Source organism: Antennarius striatus, chromosome 22, assembly GCF_040054535.1.
Source record: "Antennarius striatus isolate MH-2024 chromosome 22, ASM4005453v1, whole genome shotgun sequence".
Lineage (NCBI taxonomy): Eukaryota > Metazoa > Chordata > Actinopteri > Lophiiformes > Antennariidae > Antennarius > Antennarius striatus.
Genome location: NC_090797.1, coordinates 11,010,163 through 11,029,766, shown reverse-complemented (window position 1 = coordinate 11,029,766; position 19,604 = coordinate 11,010,163). Strand labels below are relative to the sequence as shown.

The 19,604-nt window shown below is 38.5% G+C and overlaps 1 protein-coding gene across 1 annotated transcript in view; it reads right to left on the bottom strand.

The window, feature by feature from the left end:
* Positions 1 to 19,604, bottom strand: part of syn3 (synapsin III) — a 94,732-nt gene that overhangs the window by 72,204 nt on the left and 2,924 nt on the right. Inside the window, exons 2-3 of the mRNA XM_068306805.1 lie at positions 12,639 to 13,084; positions 3,221 to 3,278 (exon numbers count right to left, since the gene is read on the bottom strand). Of these exons, the coding sequence (XP_068162906.1) occupies positions 3,221 to 3,278; positions 12,639 to 13,027 (447 nt within the window). The 5' untranslated portion in view covers positions 13,028 to 13,084. The remainder of the gene's footprint in view (positions 1 to 3,220; positions 3,279 to 12,638; positions 13,085 to 19,604) is intronic.

Genomic DNA, 19,604 nt, shown 5'->3' with positions numbered 1-19,604 from the left:
ATTCTCTGCACAAAACGCCTCAGCTCAAGAGGCCAATGCAGTCATGAAACTCACATTTAAAAGGCGTGCAAAGACACTGCAAGCAACACGTAATCGGCTGAACTCCAAAGACCTCTACAACACACCACCAGTGGGAATAAATCCAGACACTGTAAATAATGATATGAACATATGTGACAACAAATTGGTTGCGTCGATGGGCTGAATTGTCTTCTATCTACAGTATCTACCTACATAGTGTGAAACATAACTTCCTGAAGATGAAACAAAAGTAGTATACAAGTTGTCTGGAATTGGGGGTCAAACTTTAAATTGAGAATTTTGCAGCTCATCTAGTGGTTCATATATGTACTTACAAGCTCATGATCCCACTACAGAATATGTTTTTTTTTTATTTGTTTTTTTGTTATTCTATATGTTTAAGTCCACACCTTTTTTTGTTTTTTTACTGGAATGCTTCAATGCTATTTTGTTTTTTGGAAAACTCCAAAAACTCCAGAAGTGTTTTTGTAGATTGTTTCAACTGAGATTCATCTGTCATGGTAAAGAGTAGACAATAAATGTAAAGTAATGTTTAATTTTTTGTGAACTGTTCCTTTAAGTGAGTCAAATGCCCATGTGTAAGCACAGTGCTGATGTTAGGGAAATCTCCATATAAACCTCAAAAGATTAAGTGAGTGAGAGTGAAAGAAGTTAATATCTAAACCCTCACTCTACTCATGTTGAGCAATACAGACTTTATTGTATTTGGCCCTGAAGTTACACCAGAAGGAGGCTTCTCTTTATTTTTATGGCTGTGCTTTTTTTTTTTTTGAAATTTAGAACAAAAAAAGGTATGTTGTTATATTAAAGTGCCTGTGAGGATTGCTCTACATGATTTTGGCACTCGGCATCAAGAATTACTACACACAATTCATGGTTTTGCAAGACAACAATGGATTCCAGCCTGTTTCGTCTGTTATTCAAAAGCGAAGAAAAGCACCACCGCTGTGCTACACGAGATTCAGCTAAGAAAAGAAGAACTGTCCGGTGATCACAGGAACTCAGATGTCTGCAAAATATTAATTTAAGGGCGCTCACGTAAAGGAGAGCGAATGATCCACAATAATGGTTTTAGCCATTGTTTTCTTTGGAATTGTCTGTGGAATGTACACGTGACAAGGTAGCCTTGTTACAAGAGCTATTACACTGAACAATCGAGGCGAGAGCATTTGTCTCTCTCATATGGACTGGCATCACGCCTCCCCGCTGCAGCATCACATGCTGTAGTGAGTCTGAAGATGGTGCCTTATATGGCAACGAGTAAGCCAGAGAAGAGTTTCAGGCTTGTGAACATTAGTGTAGAGAGCTTTAAAAGGATGATAAATGGCAGCTGGCATATTGGGAAAAGACAACACCCATTGAACTTGGACAAAAATAATCACAATTTCTTTTTACAACCATAGAAATACGCAGTATATACTGTACATTTACATGGTACGTAGTTTCAATTTAAGAAAGACCTTTGAAGGACAATGTCTTTGTTTACATCAGTGTTGGCGTAGACTATGGTAAAAAGTCAATGTCAGGATGTCTGTTGTATAGATGTACTAAAACAAAAGAAAATGTGGGACTGGAGAGAATGTGAAGGTTCACTGGGTCTCTCTGCTTTTATTATCATGTCATCCCCTTACAGGGTTCAACTCAGCATGTTGCCAACTCTTCACACAGAGATTGGGTTTCCATCATCTTAAGACTCTCAGCATGGTGCACCAGCGACCTACAAAGTCTGGCTGCTGAAGGCAATTAGTGACAGGTTGCTATTGTCAATATGGACGGCTTCTGGGAAAGTGAAAGGTTCAGCTAGATATAAGTAGGTCAGCTTTAGCTGTAGCCCAGCTTTGGAGTGGCTTGTGGGCTCTCCCCGACTACTGAACTGACTTAAGGGGTCAAATCAACTCTTTTACAGTTTTATTGGTGTTCAATATCTTTGACGACACAGTATTTCTTTTAAAAGTGATCTTGACTCATATTTTAACCCCATCCTGCCTGAGAAAAGGATGTGACCACAACAGCAGAGATCTGAGGAAGCAAGATATAAATTCACTGGTGCAGCTTTTTGCGGTTTCTTTTTTTTTTCTTCTCACTAATAAAAACCCACCTCTAGATTTCAAAGACAGCTTCAGTCTCAACAATGGCTTGCAGATGTAGGTGATGTTATTTGAGCTCAATTAAATGTTATCTACACACTGTAAATACTTTATGTCTAGACTTTTACACATTTTTATGTGAACTTTCTCTGTTATTTCTCTATTATTTGCACAATTGCTTTAAACAAAGTCCATCACAAGCTTCTTCTAAGGTGTAAAACCACCAATTATTTTTCTCCTCTGTGTTTTTGCATAGGTCAAAAAATGGAGATAATGTGTCAGTGAGCTTAAAAAATAATGGACGGTTGATTTTCTCCTCGAATTTCAATGTTCATGTTAAGCTAAATACCTTCTGAATATAGAACAGACATGAGTGGCATCAGGCTTCCGATCTAAATCCTGTAACAAAGTCCGTAAGCACATTTCCAGTCATTTCAAAATCTCTTTAACACTATGATTAAACTGTTCCTTTGAAGTAAAATTTGATTAGATGCAGCTAACCGGGATGAGTAGAATCTGACTAAACTTAGTAATTTAGAAAAAAACGTGGCATGGTATTTCAGAGAGATCCACCACACTGACATGAAGTGATGTATAGAACCACATGTAGTGAAACAAACATTGATTAATTTACCTTGGCTTGTCCTTGACATGAACACCAGTCTATTAATATGTTAAGTACTGTACATTGCTGGCAAACTCAAGGTCATCCACAATATCATATACAACATGTGACATTCTTCTATTTTATCTTGATCAAACATGCATGACGCATAGACTTTTTGTTGGGGTCACTGTTGTCGTGGAGACCAGTTGGTTGTTGATCTTAGCAGACTTAATTTCCAAGCTAACATTAGTTAGTGTTGCACACTGTTGGTGTTGGCCGTTCTCATAATTCACCTGGCAAATCAGTCCTCTTGCTGTTATGGTTTTCTTAATAAGTTACTCTACATCGGACTACACCATGGAGGAAAAAATAGCTAATAAAAAAAACATTCTTCCATTTAATAAATCAAACTGAAATATTACATTTCATAGATTAATTAATCATTAAAATATTTATCCAGACGAAATTTAGAAAAGTTTCATACCTGCTCTACCCGGATCTCATACTCTCCATTCAGCTTCTTTCCTCGGAAATATTTTGACCTGCAAAAAAAAAAGACAAAACAAACTATTCAAATATTTATTAAAATATTGTCCGATATTACTTCCTGTAACTGGATTCCTATGACTTGCTCCAGGTACAATCATCTCATCTCCCCTGATATTCTAAAGTTCTGTACTTTAAAAAGGTCAGGGTTTTTCAAGAGACTTTATTCTCAAAGATTAATTAAACACGAGATGTAGAGAAATGCAGATATTTCTCCAACTATTCTGTAAAGATACTCAGACAGACAGACAGACAGACAGACAGACATACAGACAGACAGAGACAGAAAGATCTAATTGATCCCAAACTGGAAAATTCACATGTTGCAGCAGCATTCAAGACATGTCTTGAATGCCATTCAGATAAAGCTAAAAAAAAGTATAAATAGGGGACAGAATAGAATTAAGAGTAATAAGTTTATATTAAATACTGTCAGAAGAAGATATATAGTCTCGTACAAACATTACAGAAATACTAGAAGTATGTACAGTACTAATGGAATATAGAGGACTTATTGACAAAACATATTGGCACAGCAGGCTGTGGTGGAACTCTGTCTGATATGTTAGAGCTGTTGTACAGAGCGATCGCTTGTGGTAGGAGTGATTTCCTGTATCTGTCCCTTCGACCGTGGATATGTAGCAGTCTGTTGGAGAAAGGAGCTGTCTGTCCAGTGTGTCTTGGAGAGGGTGATTGGGATGGTCCATGATGGATAACAGTTTGTTCAAAGTCCTCCTCTCCGCCACAGCTTCCACAGTGTCCAGTTTTATGCCACTTATGCCAGTGACATGACGTTGATATGTAAAATTTTATTGGAAAAGTCTTTGGCAATGAAATTCATTGGGAAGACTCTGACTGAATGGTATCTTGCCTTTGCACCAGTAAGATAAATCCCCCCCAAAAATGCACTGGTCCAGATGCTGGTGGTTGTGGACGATGACTCTAATGAGACTGACGAAATTCACAAGCTGATGAACCAGCAACTGTTTCAGTGCACAAAAGATTGCCACCAAGTTGTTGGACATTCGGACATTTGGTACAGAATGCTAGCATGTGTTTTAGTTTTATCAAGGCATCAGGAAATGAGATTCAGATGCATGAAAACTGTATCTTTCATGCTGTGACCTTGTGTGTGAACAAATTGAAAGGATCATGTGTACTGTCTATTGCTTTGAGAAGTTGTGAAATCATTGGCCATGATTTGAAAATTATTTCACAACAATGCATTCCACGAAAAACCCCATCGAACAAAAATATAAAACAAAAAAGTGTTGTTCAGAACACTGGGTTGTTGTCAAAAGACTTTAAATAAAAAGTCAGCACAACTACATATTGAGTTGATACATTTGAGGGTTCAACTGTGAGGTACTTGTGAGGGTGACGGTCATACTTATTTATTAGCATAATCCAAATAAGTAATTTCATACTTTTTGGATTGTTTAATGAAATAAAAATGTATATTGTTATTAAAACCTGAGAGAACCCCAGACTGTGGATTTCTGACTCTTCCATCCTTTTTTACAGCCATGTTTTGTCCTCAGGCCCTAAGTGTTGAACTTTCAACCTTTGCAGACGTGAAACAGTTAACAATCTGTTGAGGGCTTGAGGCTGGAGCTGTGTTGCTGAGGATGTAGGCTACATGCTAGAGGCCTTCAGTTACTGGGACAGTCTGTTTGGGATTTAGAGTGCCTCTCAACCCACTCACACCAAAACATAGTTTCCTTTTGCAGCCTCATATAATCCACCAGCCTCTTTGTTTTTCACCTCTCTACATTTGTCCTTTCAGGTCTGCTAATTAATGTTCATTATGGTCACTGAGGATCATCTGCTTAACATCTGTTAGAACTTTAGGTCCCTACCTGTCTCATTCTCTAGGCTGTGAATGATCAGCATGACTGACCTACATACTATAAAGCGAATGTCCCGTCACCTTGAACCACTACCCCAGAGCATGAGGCAGGGTCACCTAAAAATGACTGGTATGCATTTCAAGAGATTGTGAACATGTCATCACTCCAAGTGATCAATTTAATTTACAGGCCGCTCGGCTCTCGGATTTGTCTAATCACGTCATGCATGTTGAAACGTAAACATTCAAATTCACAAAGAGCTCAAAACTGTCCTTCTCTGGGTCAAGGACACACCCTCTCTATAAACACCATGGATCAGAATTCCTTTTCTCTATGAGAACATCTTCCTTCTTTCTTGTACTACTGATAGGAAGGGTATGAGTCAAGGAAGGGTATGAGTCAAGTATGTGGATGAAACCTACTGTCTCCTGTAGCATGCTTATACAGTTATAGTACCTGATGCTATTTTCATCCACTTTCACACTAATATTGCTAAAAAGACTGAGATTTTGTCTTCTGGACACATATTTTTACATGAAAACTAAATTCTGAGTGGTTTTCAGACACTACTTGGAATTTTTACCACCTTCTATGTAACCTAAGGTATTTACAGCCTCAATAATATTGTCTAGCAACAATGTGTGTTGATAAAGTTACAATACTGTGCACACTTTCAATAGATTAACAATGAGGTTGGAAATTGTAAGGATGGTAATACAGGGGACTTTGCCATCCCACATGAGAAAGCCAAAGCGTAAAATGCAGGTGGAAAATGTATATACTTTTAAGATGGTGGAATACAGTTCAATATGCATCATGAAAGCCCTGTCTTGACACAAATGGTACACTCATGGGGCCCCTATTTTTCAGCATGCTGTTTAAAAAGGTCTAGCTGTGCCAGTCGTCTTGTCTGTTTGGGGTACAGTACTTTTATGTTGGTTGGCAATCAACAGTCGTCCTATGTGAGAGGTAAAACATAGATTATTATACTCAATAAAAATCATATACAGAATAGGGCAGCATGATGGCGCAGTGGGTAGTAATACTGCCTCACAGCAAAAAGGTGAGGAAGTTTTTACGTTCTCCCCATGTCTGCATGGTTTCTCTTTGGGTCTTCCAGCCTCCCCCCATCTCCAAAAATATGCAGCTTAGGCGAACTGATCAATCTACATTGTCTGTCTATGTGTGGTCCTGCAATGAGCTGGCGTATCATCCAGGGTTTACCCTGCCTTTTACCCATAGCCAGCTGGGATAGGTTCCAGCAGAAACTGTGACCCATAACTTTGGCTGTTTGGCTGAGGATGAGGTGATGAATGGATAAAAATACATATATAAGAGGTTATATAACTAAAAACCCCTTTTATTGCTCATGGTAACAAAATAAGTCTTATGGTACTCTGCTATCTACATTACCAAGTAATGTAGATGGCAGACTACTATGCTATAAACATTACGAAATAAACACTTTGCCGCAGTGGGGCTGAATTGAGCAATCAGATGCTTGTATCACTCAGAACACAGTGCAAACAGACTGGCGGTTTCTTGGCAAAAGGTCTTACGCATGAGCCTGAGAGAGAGCGAGAGAGACAAGAGAGAGAGCGACAGAGACAGAAAAGGAAGAATTGTCAGTGGTGGCGGTGATGCTCTCGGAGACTTTGCCTCAGAGCTGTGTACTGCTATTGTGCATCAGTCATTGCTGGAGGCCAAGCCTGTCAGGACAGAGCAGCGTTTCCTCAGAGACCTCAGCCTCTCTGCTGGAATGCCCAAGAGGAAATTCAGCCCTAAGGCAGGGAGCGATGGATGGACAGACATTCTGTGATACCTTCACCATGCCTTTCAGAAAGACTGCACTATCTGACTAGCAACATGTCCTGCATAACAGGAACAGTTCAAATAGAGGTTAGCCCTAACACTGGTACAACTTAGAGAAAGTTTTAAAGCATCTTGGAGCTTTATAAAGATATAGAATGGATACATTTTAAGCTTCCATTTTTGAAAACACAGCACACAACATAGTTTAAAATGTTATTTATGATAGTCACTTTATCATCGATGTATTGTCCAGGACTACTGGTCCCAAGCAGGATCAGTAGTTCATCTGGAAGTGAGGCAACTTTTCGCCCTTTTTTTTGAGAATTTATTTATTACGAAAGTAATAAAAGTTACCTGAAGCTGAACTGGACTGATGATTGGCCACAGAGAACTGCAAGTCTGAATGTGATTTCCTACCTTTCCCACCATTGTTGACTTTTAGCTCTGTATTTTGGTTAAATGGACTTTTGGTCCACAATGTTACTACATTGCTGGAATTAGCTTGTAAACAGTGGAATTTTACCATTCAAAGTTAGTTGAGACAAAAATAAAGTAAAATAAGAGTATGCAGTGAAGATGCTGGATATGTACAAATAAATAAACAACTGTTTACCAATATATCGACACAGTTTTGGACCAGAACAAAACTCTGAATCAAAAGAAACAAAAGCTGCTCTCCCAGGCCGAGTTGTGTCCAAGAGAGAAGTAGAAATTTCCAATCAGGTCGTGTATGAATTCAACATGAGAGGAAACATCGCTCTCAGCCTAAATTAATTTCATTTCTGGAAAATGTGTGCTCTTGGACATCCACTTTCTGGAAAGAGTGAACAGCTGCTACCAAATCACATAGAGTTGTTTTTTCCTGTAAATTTTAAGCTGAGGTCATATAGTTGTGATGTCATGTCAACCAGTAAAACCACAATATCCATTTTCACCTCATCTTTCAAAAAGTGAGCCAACTACAGTATATGGTCTTATGATGTATGTCAGGCCCGTTTACAGCTTGTTTTTCTGCCTACAAAATGCACAGTTTGAAATAAATAGTATCTGGAAGATTTGTTGGTGATTATGTGTCACTTGTATATGTTAAAAATGACTTTTATACATAGAAACAGTGACGCAAGGAACATCGACTGTCGGCTTCAAAAGTAAAAACAGCACTACAAGGTAGAAAAGTAAATTTGAAAGTTGGTCCATAGGTTAGAATTTCTATGCTCTTTTTTCCCTCATGTTCCAACTAACAAAAGGATTCACATTTTCCAAAAGCAAGCACTATGACTGAAATAGCCAACAACATGACACCTACTACATATTGGTAAAGCAGCAGCTAAGTAGTTTGCCTTCCTTATGAGTTTTACTTTTATGTCAGGCGTCAGACTTTAACTGTTAAGATGCTACTCAATGCTTTACCTGCACCTTTTGAAGTGGCCTCCATAAAATGTTCATGTAAGACTAATCAACAGACAAAGAAAGGTCACAGATATACTGTGACCTTCATATTTTTCAAAAATTTGTCGTTAAATGTTGAGATACCCACATAGCAAACATCTGTCAGGGACATTTTGGACAAATCAGGTTGTGAAGCAGGATTAAGTGTCTAATCTGCTAACAAATACTTGACTGGTTGTTTTAAAAAGGAAATAAAGCAATCATATAATCAATTCGTTAATTCAAACTCACAGGTGATCATTCATTGTGTGGCAGTAATAAGACACTGTCAAAAAAGCTCTAATATTTAAAACAATAATCAGCTGAAAGACACTCCAACTGCAATGAAGAAACAAGACAGAATTTTCTAAAATATATTTTGTGATTTTTAAGAGTATATCTATTTTTTCTGATATTTACAGCAGTTATTGATGTTGTTTATATTATTTTAGGTTTTCTGCGTATGAAGCAAAATGAAACAGGACATGCAGTACTGTAAAAGAAAAACCACAGATGGGAAGAAAAAAACACTGCAGTATAATAAGAAAAACTGATGTAATATTGAAATTGTAAACAGCTTTGATACATGCGGACACTGTAATGACTCTATATGTGGGTACACTACAACCTCAACCATGGGTAAATGTGAAAATGCTAACGTCACAATCTACTAAATTCAAATATGCCTAAATGTAAAATCAAGCAAGTACGAAACCAAAATGTTTTTTTTTTAATATCTGAGAAGGAATAAAATGCAAAAAAGACAGATTATTTTTTAAAGACTTTAAATATGGAGTGACTGAAAAGCAAAGCACAGAAGCTGTTTTATACAACTGGACCTCCGTACCTGGTTGAAAACTGGTTCAAGTCAAAGTGAATTGATGACCTGCATCAGCAGATCTCGTGGGATAACAGCCAGTCTGACACCTGCTCTCAACAACTTCTACAATATTCAAGCTACAGCTAGTGAACACTCTATCAAATAATCTATAGGGTAAAGGCATGGACACTAGATTATATATGATTGCATCGACATGAAATAAAAGGATAAAACATTAATGCACTGTTAGATTTTGTGCAACATCATTGAGACACAAACCGGACGTGTTTTTATAACCAAACTGATCATCAGTGTTTTGACTTAAGAATTTCAAATAGGAAAGATAATCAAGTGCATTCTTTTATTAAATTGGGGACAACATTGATATTATAATGTTTGAATTTTAGATATGTTATTATATAAGAGCTCTCACCACTGAAGAGCAGGATAATTTGTTTGATATTCATCCCACATGCATCATTCATATTGACCCCTTTTCACGCTTATCTATGACAAACACATTTAGGAAACCAAAGTGGGGGACCTGTGTGCTTATAAGACCAATGAGTTTATTTTCAGATAACAATTCTCCTGTTAAGCACCTTGATTGTGCATTTATATAAATTCATGATGTGTGAAATAATAACTCATCTTTTAATTCTATAACAAGAGGACTAAATCTGCCAATATAGAATGTTAAAAAATGCATTTCATCCTCTGAGACTGACTCCTATCTCGGTGCATGAAGTCATCACTCAACCCTCATACTCTGACTCAAGGACATCCTTCTGAGATAATATCTTCATAAAACTGATTAAACATCTGTCTCTGTGTTCATATTTGACTGTTTTGTTATGACTGTTGACTATTATGATTATGAAACAAAGGATTTTTGTACAAATTAGGTTGAAATACATGAACTTCCACCATCGGGTGCCATTCGACGATCTATCTTCGGTGAGAGTGATCGAGGGTATTTCAGGCAGTGTTTGTGTCTGATATCCTGTTCTGACAGATAAAGAGATATCTGTTGATTAAATTACAACCACTGTGAGTGCTGAGGGTTCCAAGCTCAAAAGGAGAGTTTTTCATGTGTGATTCTAAGGCGATCACACATCCCCCTCTGCCGGCCACACACCTCCACTTCACCACAGAGACACTATCTAGTGGAGCATGGACACTCATCAGGCTCCCTGTGATGCTCAAGTTGAACTGGAATGCCCCTCAGTGGTGAGAAAAGGTAAGAGCCTACATGCAAATCAAACAAACCTAAATTAATCACAATTAGTTGATGCACATACACAGTCATATCCTTCTTCTGTGAAGATCGAGGATCGAACAGAACAAATAACTCTTTCAGTGACTTCATTCCCCTGCTGGACACGTACATGAGCCATTTGTGGCTGACCGTGACGTCATCTTGTCTTTTCACAGCTAAAGGTTACTTTAAAAAGGGAGTGATCATCTGGGAGCAGTTGAGGCTATTTGTGCATCCGCTATGTCTAAACCTAGTATGTTTAGAATTATTACAAAACCTGTCCTACATATTGGCTAACAACCAATTTTAAAATAGCAACAAAAAAAAAAAAAGCTTTCTCACTCTGCTGTTGTGGGTGCAGATGATCAAATATGTGTTGTCACAGGATTTACTTGAAGAAGCAACCAGGCAATAGCCGTGGTGTCCTCAAGGCTCTCCGTCTCAGTACCTGAGTTTGTTGAGGTGGATGAACCCCTGCTGTTCCCGCAGAAAAGAGGACAGACCCTAGGAGGGTTGGAATGAGCTTCTGACGATTCATTTCAAAATTGCAAGGGTGTGAAGGGCAATGGGTATTTTTAGGATTTTAGCCAGTCAGATTAAAGAAGCCTCTTCATAATGATGAGTACAATCTTGGTGCTTTTGACACAACTGTCAGCTCGGAGTTTTAATTTAGTGATCATTCGTAGACCCCGACCTGATCCCTCCACAGAACCTCAGATGCTGAGGCTCAGGCGCACAATAATCTCTGCTAAATGTGTAGATAAATTCAGAGAATTGGACATAGCTAATAAAATTTTCACAGCGGCCAAGTTATCAACGACTTTCAGGAATAGAATAACATTTTATGAAATGGGAAAGTGATTTATTGATTGAGGAAGACAAACATGACAAACCAGTAGTTAAATGCAGCTCTGCAAATCAATTCCTCTACAATGTGCAGCAAACGACGGCTGATATCAGCCTCTAACGTGTGTGTGTGTGTGTGTGTGTGTGTGTGTGTGTGTGTGTGTGTGTGTGTGTGTGTGTGTGTGTGTGTGTGTGTGTTTGTGTACGTGTGTGTGTGTGTGTTGCTCCTGAAAGATCAAATCATCTCTTCTCATAAAACTTTTTATTTTTCTGTCATCTCCAAAAAAAGAAAAAAAAATGACCTTCATCCTGTTACCATGACAATTTTCATTACCACACAGAAAGTCTTAAGCCTGCACAAGCCAAGGACATACGATTCGAATTGCAATTAATGTTTGCTTTAAGATCCGAAGCCGGAGAATATTTCAGATTTAACACACAAGTATTCTGATTCAGGTATAATATATACAAACACGGGAGTCGTATCAATCTCATTCCCAACTCTGAAGACTCATAAAAGCACCACGACTGCATGCAATACAGATTCAAAGTACTCCAGAAAGAGACTCAGTGAGTTAAAAAAAGTGTTCATTTTGATTTCAACATTCTTAGTTTTTGAAAGGTTAACTGCCATCTTGTATTTTCCAGCTGCTGCTTCTTGTAGCCTGGCTGTAGTCATGTTGCTTCCATTTTGTAAGGAGAGTAAGTGACCTTAAGACACTGTGCTTTTCTGTCTCATCCATTGAGGATTTGTCAAAAGAGATCAACTATAAATTACACACTCAAAAGCAAATACAGTAATCCCTCGTTACTCGCGGTTAAGGCGTTCCAGTAACCACACGCAAATAACAAAATTCCGCGATATTGCGATGAGCTATTTATTTTATTATTTACGGTAATTTAAACGTTTATGAGCCTTCCTTATACTGATATCAAACCACTTCATATCTGTATTTTCACACACTCATATATTGTTTAAGCGCTTTTAAGTGTTTTTTAAATACACGTATCAAACGCACTGTAGATGTAGTTCCATGAGTCTCAGAACGCAGCGCACTTCCGGATGCTGTCAGCCAATAGAATGCGCGTACGGTATGACTACTTACTTAAAATCTGCGATGAGGTGAAGCTGGGCATCGTGAAGGGCGAATGTGCGAGGGATTACTGTAGTATGTAGTTAATTTACTATACAGTATGTTGAAGTAGAACCTGGCCTGAAACAAATCTGAACCAAAGTTGAATTCAAACATCTGGAGGCAGGAGACCCATATGGAGACGCCTCTTCTTTCATTACATAAACACCCACCTACACACACATTACCTCAACTAAACGTCCACTCACCAGTCTGTGTGCTGATCGTCGATGACCAGCAGGATCTTGGGTTTACGTATGACCGGTTTCGGTGGCTGTCCTCCTCCTGCAGAGGCTCCTTCAGTGGCGGTCGCTGCCGATTTGGCGTGAGCAGCAGCTGCGACGCTCTGGGCCACCTGAGCGCTCTTCACTACGCTGGAGAAGGAGCTAAGGAAGCTCCCTGTGCCCGAAGTCAAGCCTGGGGCCGAACCCGAGGCCTGACTCGGGACGCTGGGGGGCTGCCGTCTTTCTGTGGCCGGGGAGGCGGGAGAGGAGGTTGATGAACCTGTAGGGGTTGGCCTCTGTAGATCCATCATGTAGCCGTTGGGGAGGTTGGCCACAAAGCTGCTGTCTGAAAGGCGCCGGCGGAGGTAGTTCATGGCGGTGGGCTGGTGGGTCAGTCAGGCCGAAGGTGAGGGGGAGGCAAGTCTGAAATCCTGCACAGGAGATGCAAAAAGAGAGAACCGGTCTGCTATCAATCTCACAAAGTCAGAACATCCCGTTTCACGAATGAAAAGTTGGATTAAAGCAATTAATTCAAAATTATATACCAGAAATGGAAAAGATCACGCCGGGAAAAGAACTTTGGAGCCAATCCTCTTTTAGTGTCTTAGCATCACACCACTTTACCGCTGAATGCATTGCAATGAGAATGGTTTCTAATACTTACTACTGAGAAGTATTATTTGTATGTAATGTGACAAAAATAGTTCTGAAAGGATTTGCACAAATTTTACCACGACTGTACTCTAATATTTTTTTTACCGACCTGGTTCTAGTGTGAGTGTTATGTCACAATGATCATTATCTTTACATGTGCAACGTTCTAACAACATAATGACCAAAAGGACAACACAAACACATTGGACCAATCATTAAACCTAATGACTCTACTCAGCAGACAGCCATCGACCTTTGATGGCTATTTATGGATTTACCCGATGAAGAACCATGTACTTCCCTTGGGAGTGGATGCAGATCTGGACAGGGACAGCAGATGGAGAATACTGGGCTTAAAGTGATCTGAGGCCAGAGATATGTCATGCAAAAGCTTGCATTACTCTGTTTTTACTGAGCAACATTCTAATTGCTTTTTTAAATATCAAACAAATTCTGTTTTAGCTTGTCGTGTGTGCTGAATAAAATAAGAAAATAATAACAACAATTTATGAAATTAAAATTTTAACATTTGCAAGCTGTTTCTCTGGATGCGTGATTGTGACATACATAAAACGTAGGTAGAATATAAAGTGTAAGAAACACAAAAATTCCACTCACTTATGTTTTATTCTCAAAGTTGACCACATTGACCTGAAACACTTACGTGGAAAACATGCATTGAAAAGTTATTCCTGTATCATTAACCCTGATCTAGCTTGTAGCTCAGTGACACAGCAGAGACGCAGTGATTTCCAGTTCATGTCTTTGTGAAGCAGATAGCGCCAGCTGGAAAAAAAAAAAGGAACCAGTTACATAACAAATTTAACCCAGTCTGGCAGGAGACGCATTGAAACAGATCAGATATCAAAATGCAACAAAGCAAGTGTTCCAGTGAAGGGGAAGAGATGTGCATAAACCTGACTAAAAATAGGCTGCTCTGTGTGCATGTGGACATACAACTCCTTCCTTTCCCCTTGAAATTGAAATTATATATATATATAATTTCATTTTTTTATTTCATTTATTTATTTATCTTTACATGTAACCTTGTGGTCATGTGTGTGGGGGGTGGGACTAGGCCTGCCGAGGGTGGGATGGGAAGGAAGGGATGATTTTTGATATACATGAGAAACAACGCACCCAATGTTTTGAAGGTAAGTTGGTGATGTTTTTGGCATGTGTGCGTACTATACCACTGTAAAATTTCCTGAAAACAATAAAAACATATTTACAGAAAAAATAAAACAAACAGGCTGCTCTCATAGTAAGGGAAGGCTGGCTGAGATCAGGAGGATGTGTCTGGTGTTTGCATCACTCCTCTCGTCTTTTAGATGGTGAGCAAGGGTGCAAAAAGTCAACGCCAGGAAGAACAGGATGCTGAGCCAATGTTTCATTCTCACAAGCAGATGCAACCAGATGACTGACAGGAAGTCGCTCTGGAGAGTGAGAGATGCCACAAGAAAGTGATCTGTGAACCTGATCTCTAAAGATTTATCATCAGTAGTAGAATGGAATGCTCCCTTTCCCCAGCAAAAGGGACTGCAGAGGACACTGTCATGTCTCCCTCCAGAGAGAAGCTGTTAAGTTTTCCCCAAATGATCCAGTGAGGAAAGACAAGATATTCAAAACCAATTAATTAAACAGCCACAAACCTGCAACCTCTCTTACACAGTTACAGCAGATATAGGATTAGGACGTATTACAGTAAAATGGATTAACACCTTCAAAAGTTTTTTGTAGCTTGCACACTAGCTAATAAATTGACATTAAAACTACCTTTTAACAACGCTTGTGGGCGTTTTCAAAATAAAGTTTGTCACTCATTCTTTTTTCTTAGCTTGTTTGTTTTAGCCTCCACCAATACCTGAAGATAAACTCTTTATTTCAATTTGCTGAATTCTTAATTGTATCCCTCAGCAAGTGGCTAAGTTTGCTCGTCTGTTAATTTGTACACAATGGCTTCATTTATTTTTTTTTCATCAGCTTTCTATTTGCTGAAAACAAGGTTAAAATAAAATTTAAAAAAGCTGCAGGCTGTGCAACCAAAATAACAAGCTGAAAGACACCCAAAAAAGTGGTGACTACTCTCTCAGGGTTTGTCAACACACATTACTTGAACCATTTTATTCTTATAGATTAATGGAATTTAAACAGCCTTTATTATTAAATCCTCAGAATTAGAAATAAATACCAGGTAAACTCTGAATCCCTAACAAGTGCAGACTTTACTGCAGTAAATATGTTGTTTCTTTATGTGCTGCTGTTGTGTGTATATGATGTTGATGTAACAACGAACACGAGGCCGTCTGGCTCTGATGTGTTTGATCTAGTTTTTAGATTATAATGGAAATGTCTGACAGAAGGAGACGAGACTCTATCAGCTTTTGCAACACAAACAATGAATGAAGTGCAATGAATTTTTAGTAGGTTTGAGTCTCTGACAGTGAAACCACAGAATAGTGTTGGGTCTGGGCGTTCAGTGATCAGCATGGTTATTTTTAGGAGGCAGATGCTTGTTGTCACATGGAATACCACCAGAACTGGGGAGATGTAATGTACCTTTGAGCAATTTAACATCCCATCCTGTTAGAGACTGACGGGGGCTTCCTCCTGAAAATTATACTCATGTGTCAACTGCCACGAAGCTTCGACAGAGCAGGGCTTTAGTCACGTTACAGAAAAGGATAGAAAACAGACTGAAGGAAGATAATCAGCAACAGCGGCATTTTCAGCAGCCTGCAGCGGCATGGTCCCGTTGGTACGGAGCCGCCTGATGAAATTCTTTATCGTTACACCACCGGCTCATTCTCTGGTTCCTCCACCACTTATGAACTACTTTCTCATCCGATGCCATCAAACGGTCTCTTGTGTCTGTAGCATTGCCACTCAAAGAAGAAACCGCGGAAACCTCAGATGTTCCTGCTGACCTGGTGGCAAACATTAGCATGGAGGGTTTTAAGAGGCAGCGTAAGCAGAAAGAGACTGCAAATGGTGATGGAATGAGAATATCAGATAGGGTCATCCACATATTTACGATTATCCTTTCTTTTGATGGGGACCAACCATCAAAAGAAAGGATGTGGATGTTATGTCAAATCATTTTTGACTCCTTAAAGTCTAACAGCCGGACTTTGGATCAGCAGTAATCACAAGTTTGCACTCCAAATATATACTCGTCATTATATAGCTCAGGAGTTTTTGGCAAGTAAAATAATACCACAACAGACTGTGGACCCCTGCTGTTATACGGTGTGTGTTCAGATTTTATGTAATAGTAATCTATATTTAAAAATCTTGTGGTAGGTAAAGGCGCAGCTCGACAAAGTTTCTTTCCTGCTGCTCGCTTGCGTTTCATGTTTCACTCTTTGATTTTCGCAACCTAATTGTGAATTTTGTCAAATCTAGCATCTATTCTGAGAGGCTGTTGTGTGAACTAACACACCAGAGACTGTTGGAACCACATGGCTGACTAATTGTTGAGAACACGCATTACCTTTCTTTTTTAACATTTCTTTCCTTTTTCATGGAAATATTATCCTATATTTCCAAAATTATGCAAAATTAATTTGCCATTTAACACACATTCAAGTTTATGCTACAAAGCAGCGTGTTTCAAATTATGTAATTAATGTATTTTCAGATCATTGGATATCTCGGGTCACACCATGCATGTAGAATAAATTATTTTAAGGTTTTTTTTTTTCATTTCTAATGTTTATTTAGATTGAAGAAAAAGTCAATTTTCTTCACTTTTTGAAAGAAACATTATCTAACTTTCCACCTGTGTGAGAATATGCAGATAAGCAGTAAATGATGTTAACATCTGTGCATTTAAAATTATTTCACTGCAGCTAAAAAAAATTTAAAATGCAGAGTTTATAGCCACAGCATTTTTTAGATATTAATGCAATCCACATTGTTTGAAGTAAAATGATGAACTTCCAACACTCATATTTGTTCATACATTAGCATAGAGAAATTCAATTATTCATTTATTACATACTGTAGAGTTGTTCATGTTACATTTTACAGTATTAGTACAGTTTAGTTACCCCTCCTCTGTCAACACCCTGCATAGAATCAGTGAAGTCAGCATCATGACTCATCACTGTATCCAACACCGTCATCATCTTAGTGTTTCTGCTAGGATTGCTTCCAGAATTGAACAGATGAATTGTGCATTGATCTGAATTGAACCTGTAATAGGAGAGTTCATATTGCCGGCAAGTGCATTTTGTTTCAGATTTCTGCTCATTTACAAAAAAAAAAGAAAAAGAAAAAAATGAAAATTACAAATCCAAGAGGTAGGCCACCAATCACAAATGTTTATCATGACTAAGAGAATCCAGCAGCAGCAAAATACCTGCACTTGATGACAATGTATTACTGTGATATTTGTTAAGTATTATCATGACTGAATTAGAATCAGAATTAGAAACACTTAACAAGAGTGCCATTGAACTCAGGATCTACATCAGGAATTTAATAATATCAACTTGAAAAAACTTGTCAACAAGCTCTTAATGCTGATTAGACTAATGCTGACTAATCGGTCTGTGTATTATTTTAACCAACAAATACAAAGTGACATCTCTCTCATGCACTCCAATCCACACATCCAGTGCCTTAATTAAAGACACAACCATAGTAAGGATACAGACAACAGAGAGGAGGTACAGACCCCCTCCACATTGTGTAAGGATGAGGACCTGGACCCCAAAACACTGCAAAGATGACACAAACCTGGCGTAATGCAGTACAGTACGGTCATCGAGTTGGATGGCAGAAAGGAAATGCTTTCAGAGAGGAGTCAGCAGATCATTAGATCCCCACTTCCAAAGACTTCCACTCGAAGCAGCTCCACAAATAAAGATCCAATTATTCCCTGCACTACAATAAACTGGCCAGGTTGAGGTTTTCTAAAATAAACTTCAAATTTTAAATCACCACCAACCGTGATCTCCTTCATAATTTGTTGCTTCACCAAAGCTAGCAAATGAATCTCATCCTAATTCCTTTCGCTATTGTTGGCCAGCTCTTTAAATCTTTCTAACAGACCATAATGGGTCAGGTGGATGAAACAAATGCTGGTGAAGCAAAGAATATGTATGAAGAAAAAAAATGTTTTGCTGAATTTTGTCTCGAAACCATTTTCAACTAGTCCATTCCATCACATCAGGGTTGAGCTGCACAAAAACAGAACTACATGTTACAGAATTCAACATCACAATGCAGTGACGAACAAGGAAGATGTTGATTTGTTGTGGGAGGTTGCGTGGAAGCCTGCTCTTTATTAAATTTAAATTAAATTAAATTAAATTAAATAAAATTAAATTAAATTAAATTAAATTAAATTAAATTAAATTAAATTAAATTAAATTAAATTAAATTAAATTAAATTAAATTAAATTCATTCATTCATTCATTTTCCAACCCGCTTAATCCGCTAACGCAGGTCGCGGGGTAACCAGTGCCTATCCTGGCAGTCTCAGGGCGTGAGGCGGGGGACACTCCGGGCACGACGCCAGTGTACCGCGGAGCCACATACAAACAAACATACATTCACACACACACTCACTCCTATGGTCAATTTGGGACCGGCCAATTAACCTGAAGCGCATGCTTTTTTGGAGGTGGGAGGAAGCCGGAGAACCCGGAGAGAACCCACGCAGACACGGGGAGAGCATGCGAACTCCGCACAGAGCGGGACTCGAACCCGGGTCCGCCGTGTTGTGAGGCAGCAGCGCTAACCACTGCGCCACCGTGCCGCCCTAAATTAAATTAAATTAAATTAAATTAAATTAAATTAAATTAAATTAAATTAAATTAAATTAAATTAAATTTTATTTATTTTATTTATTTTATTTATTTAATTTATTTTATTTATTTTATTTATTTTATTTATTTTATTTATTTTATTTATTTTATTTATTTATTTAAACTTTATTTTATTTGTTTATTTGGTTAGTTGGTGTAAACCTTGTAAAACCCCACCGGGTGAGGACACTATCAGGCTTCTAGGCTGTTAACTTCAAACTGCACACAAAAGCTTTGAAATGCTTTTGGTGAAATGCATCTATTTCAGTCATCTCTCTTCAAATAGGACAAACACAACCGGCCACGTAAAAAGATAATGGAGTCATAATTATGATCACAGCTTATTACCTCGTGCAGACCTCCATCAAAACAATGGTTAAACACAAATCTCTGAATCCAGCTGCTTTCCTCTTTAGATCCAGCCAATCAGGATGAGGCTCATCCCTGAACTGTGAACCTTGACAACTGCAGTGACAAAAA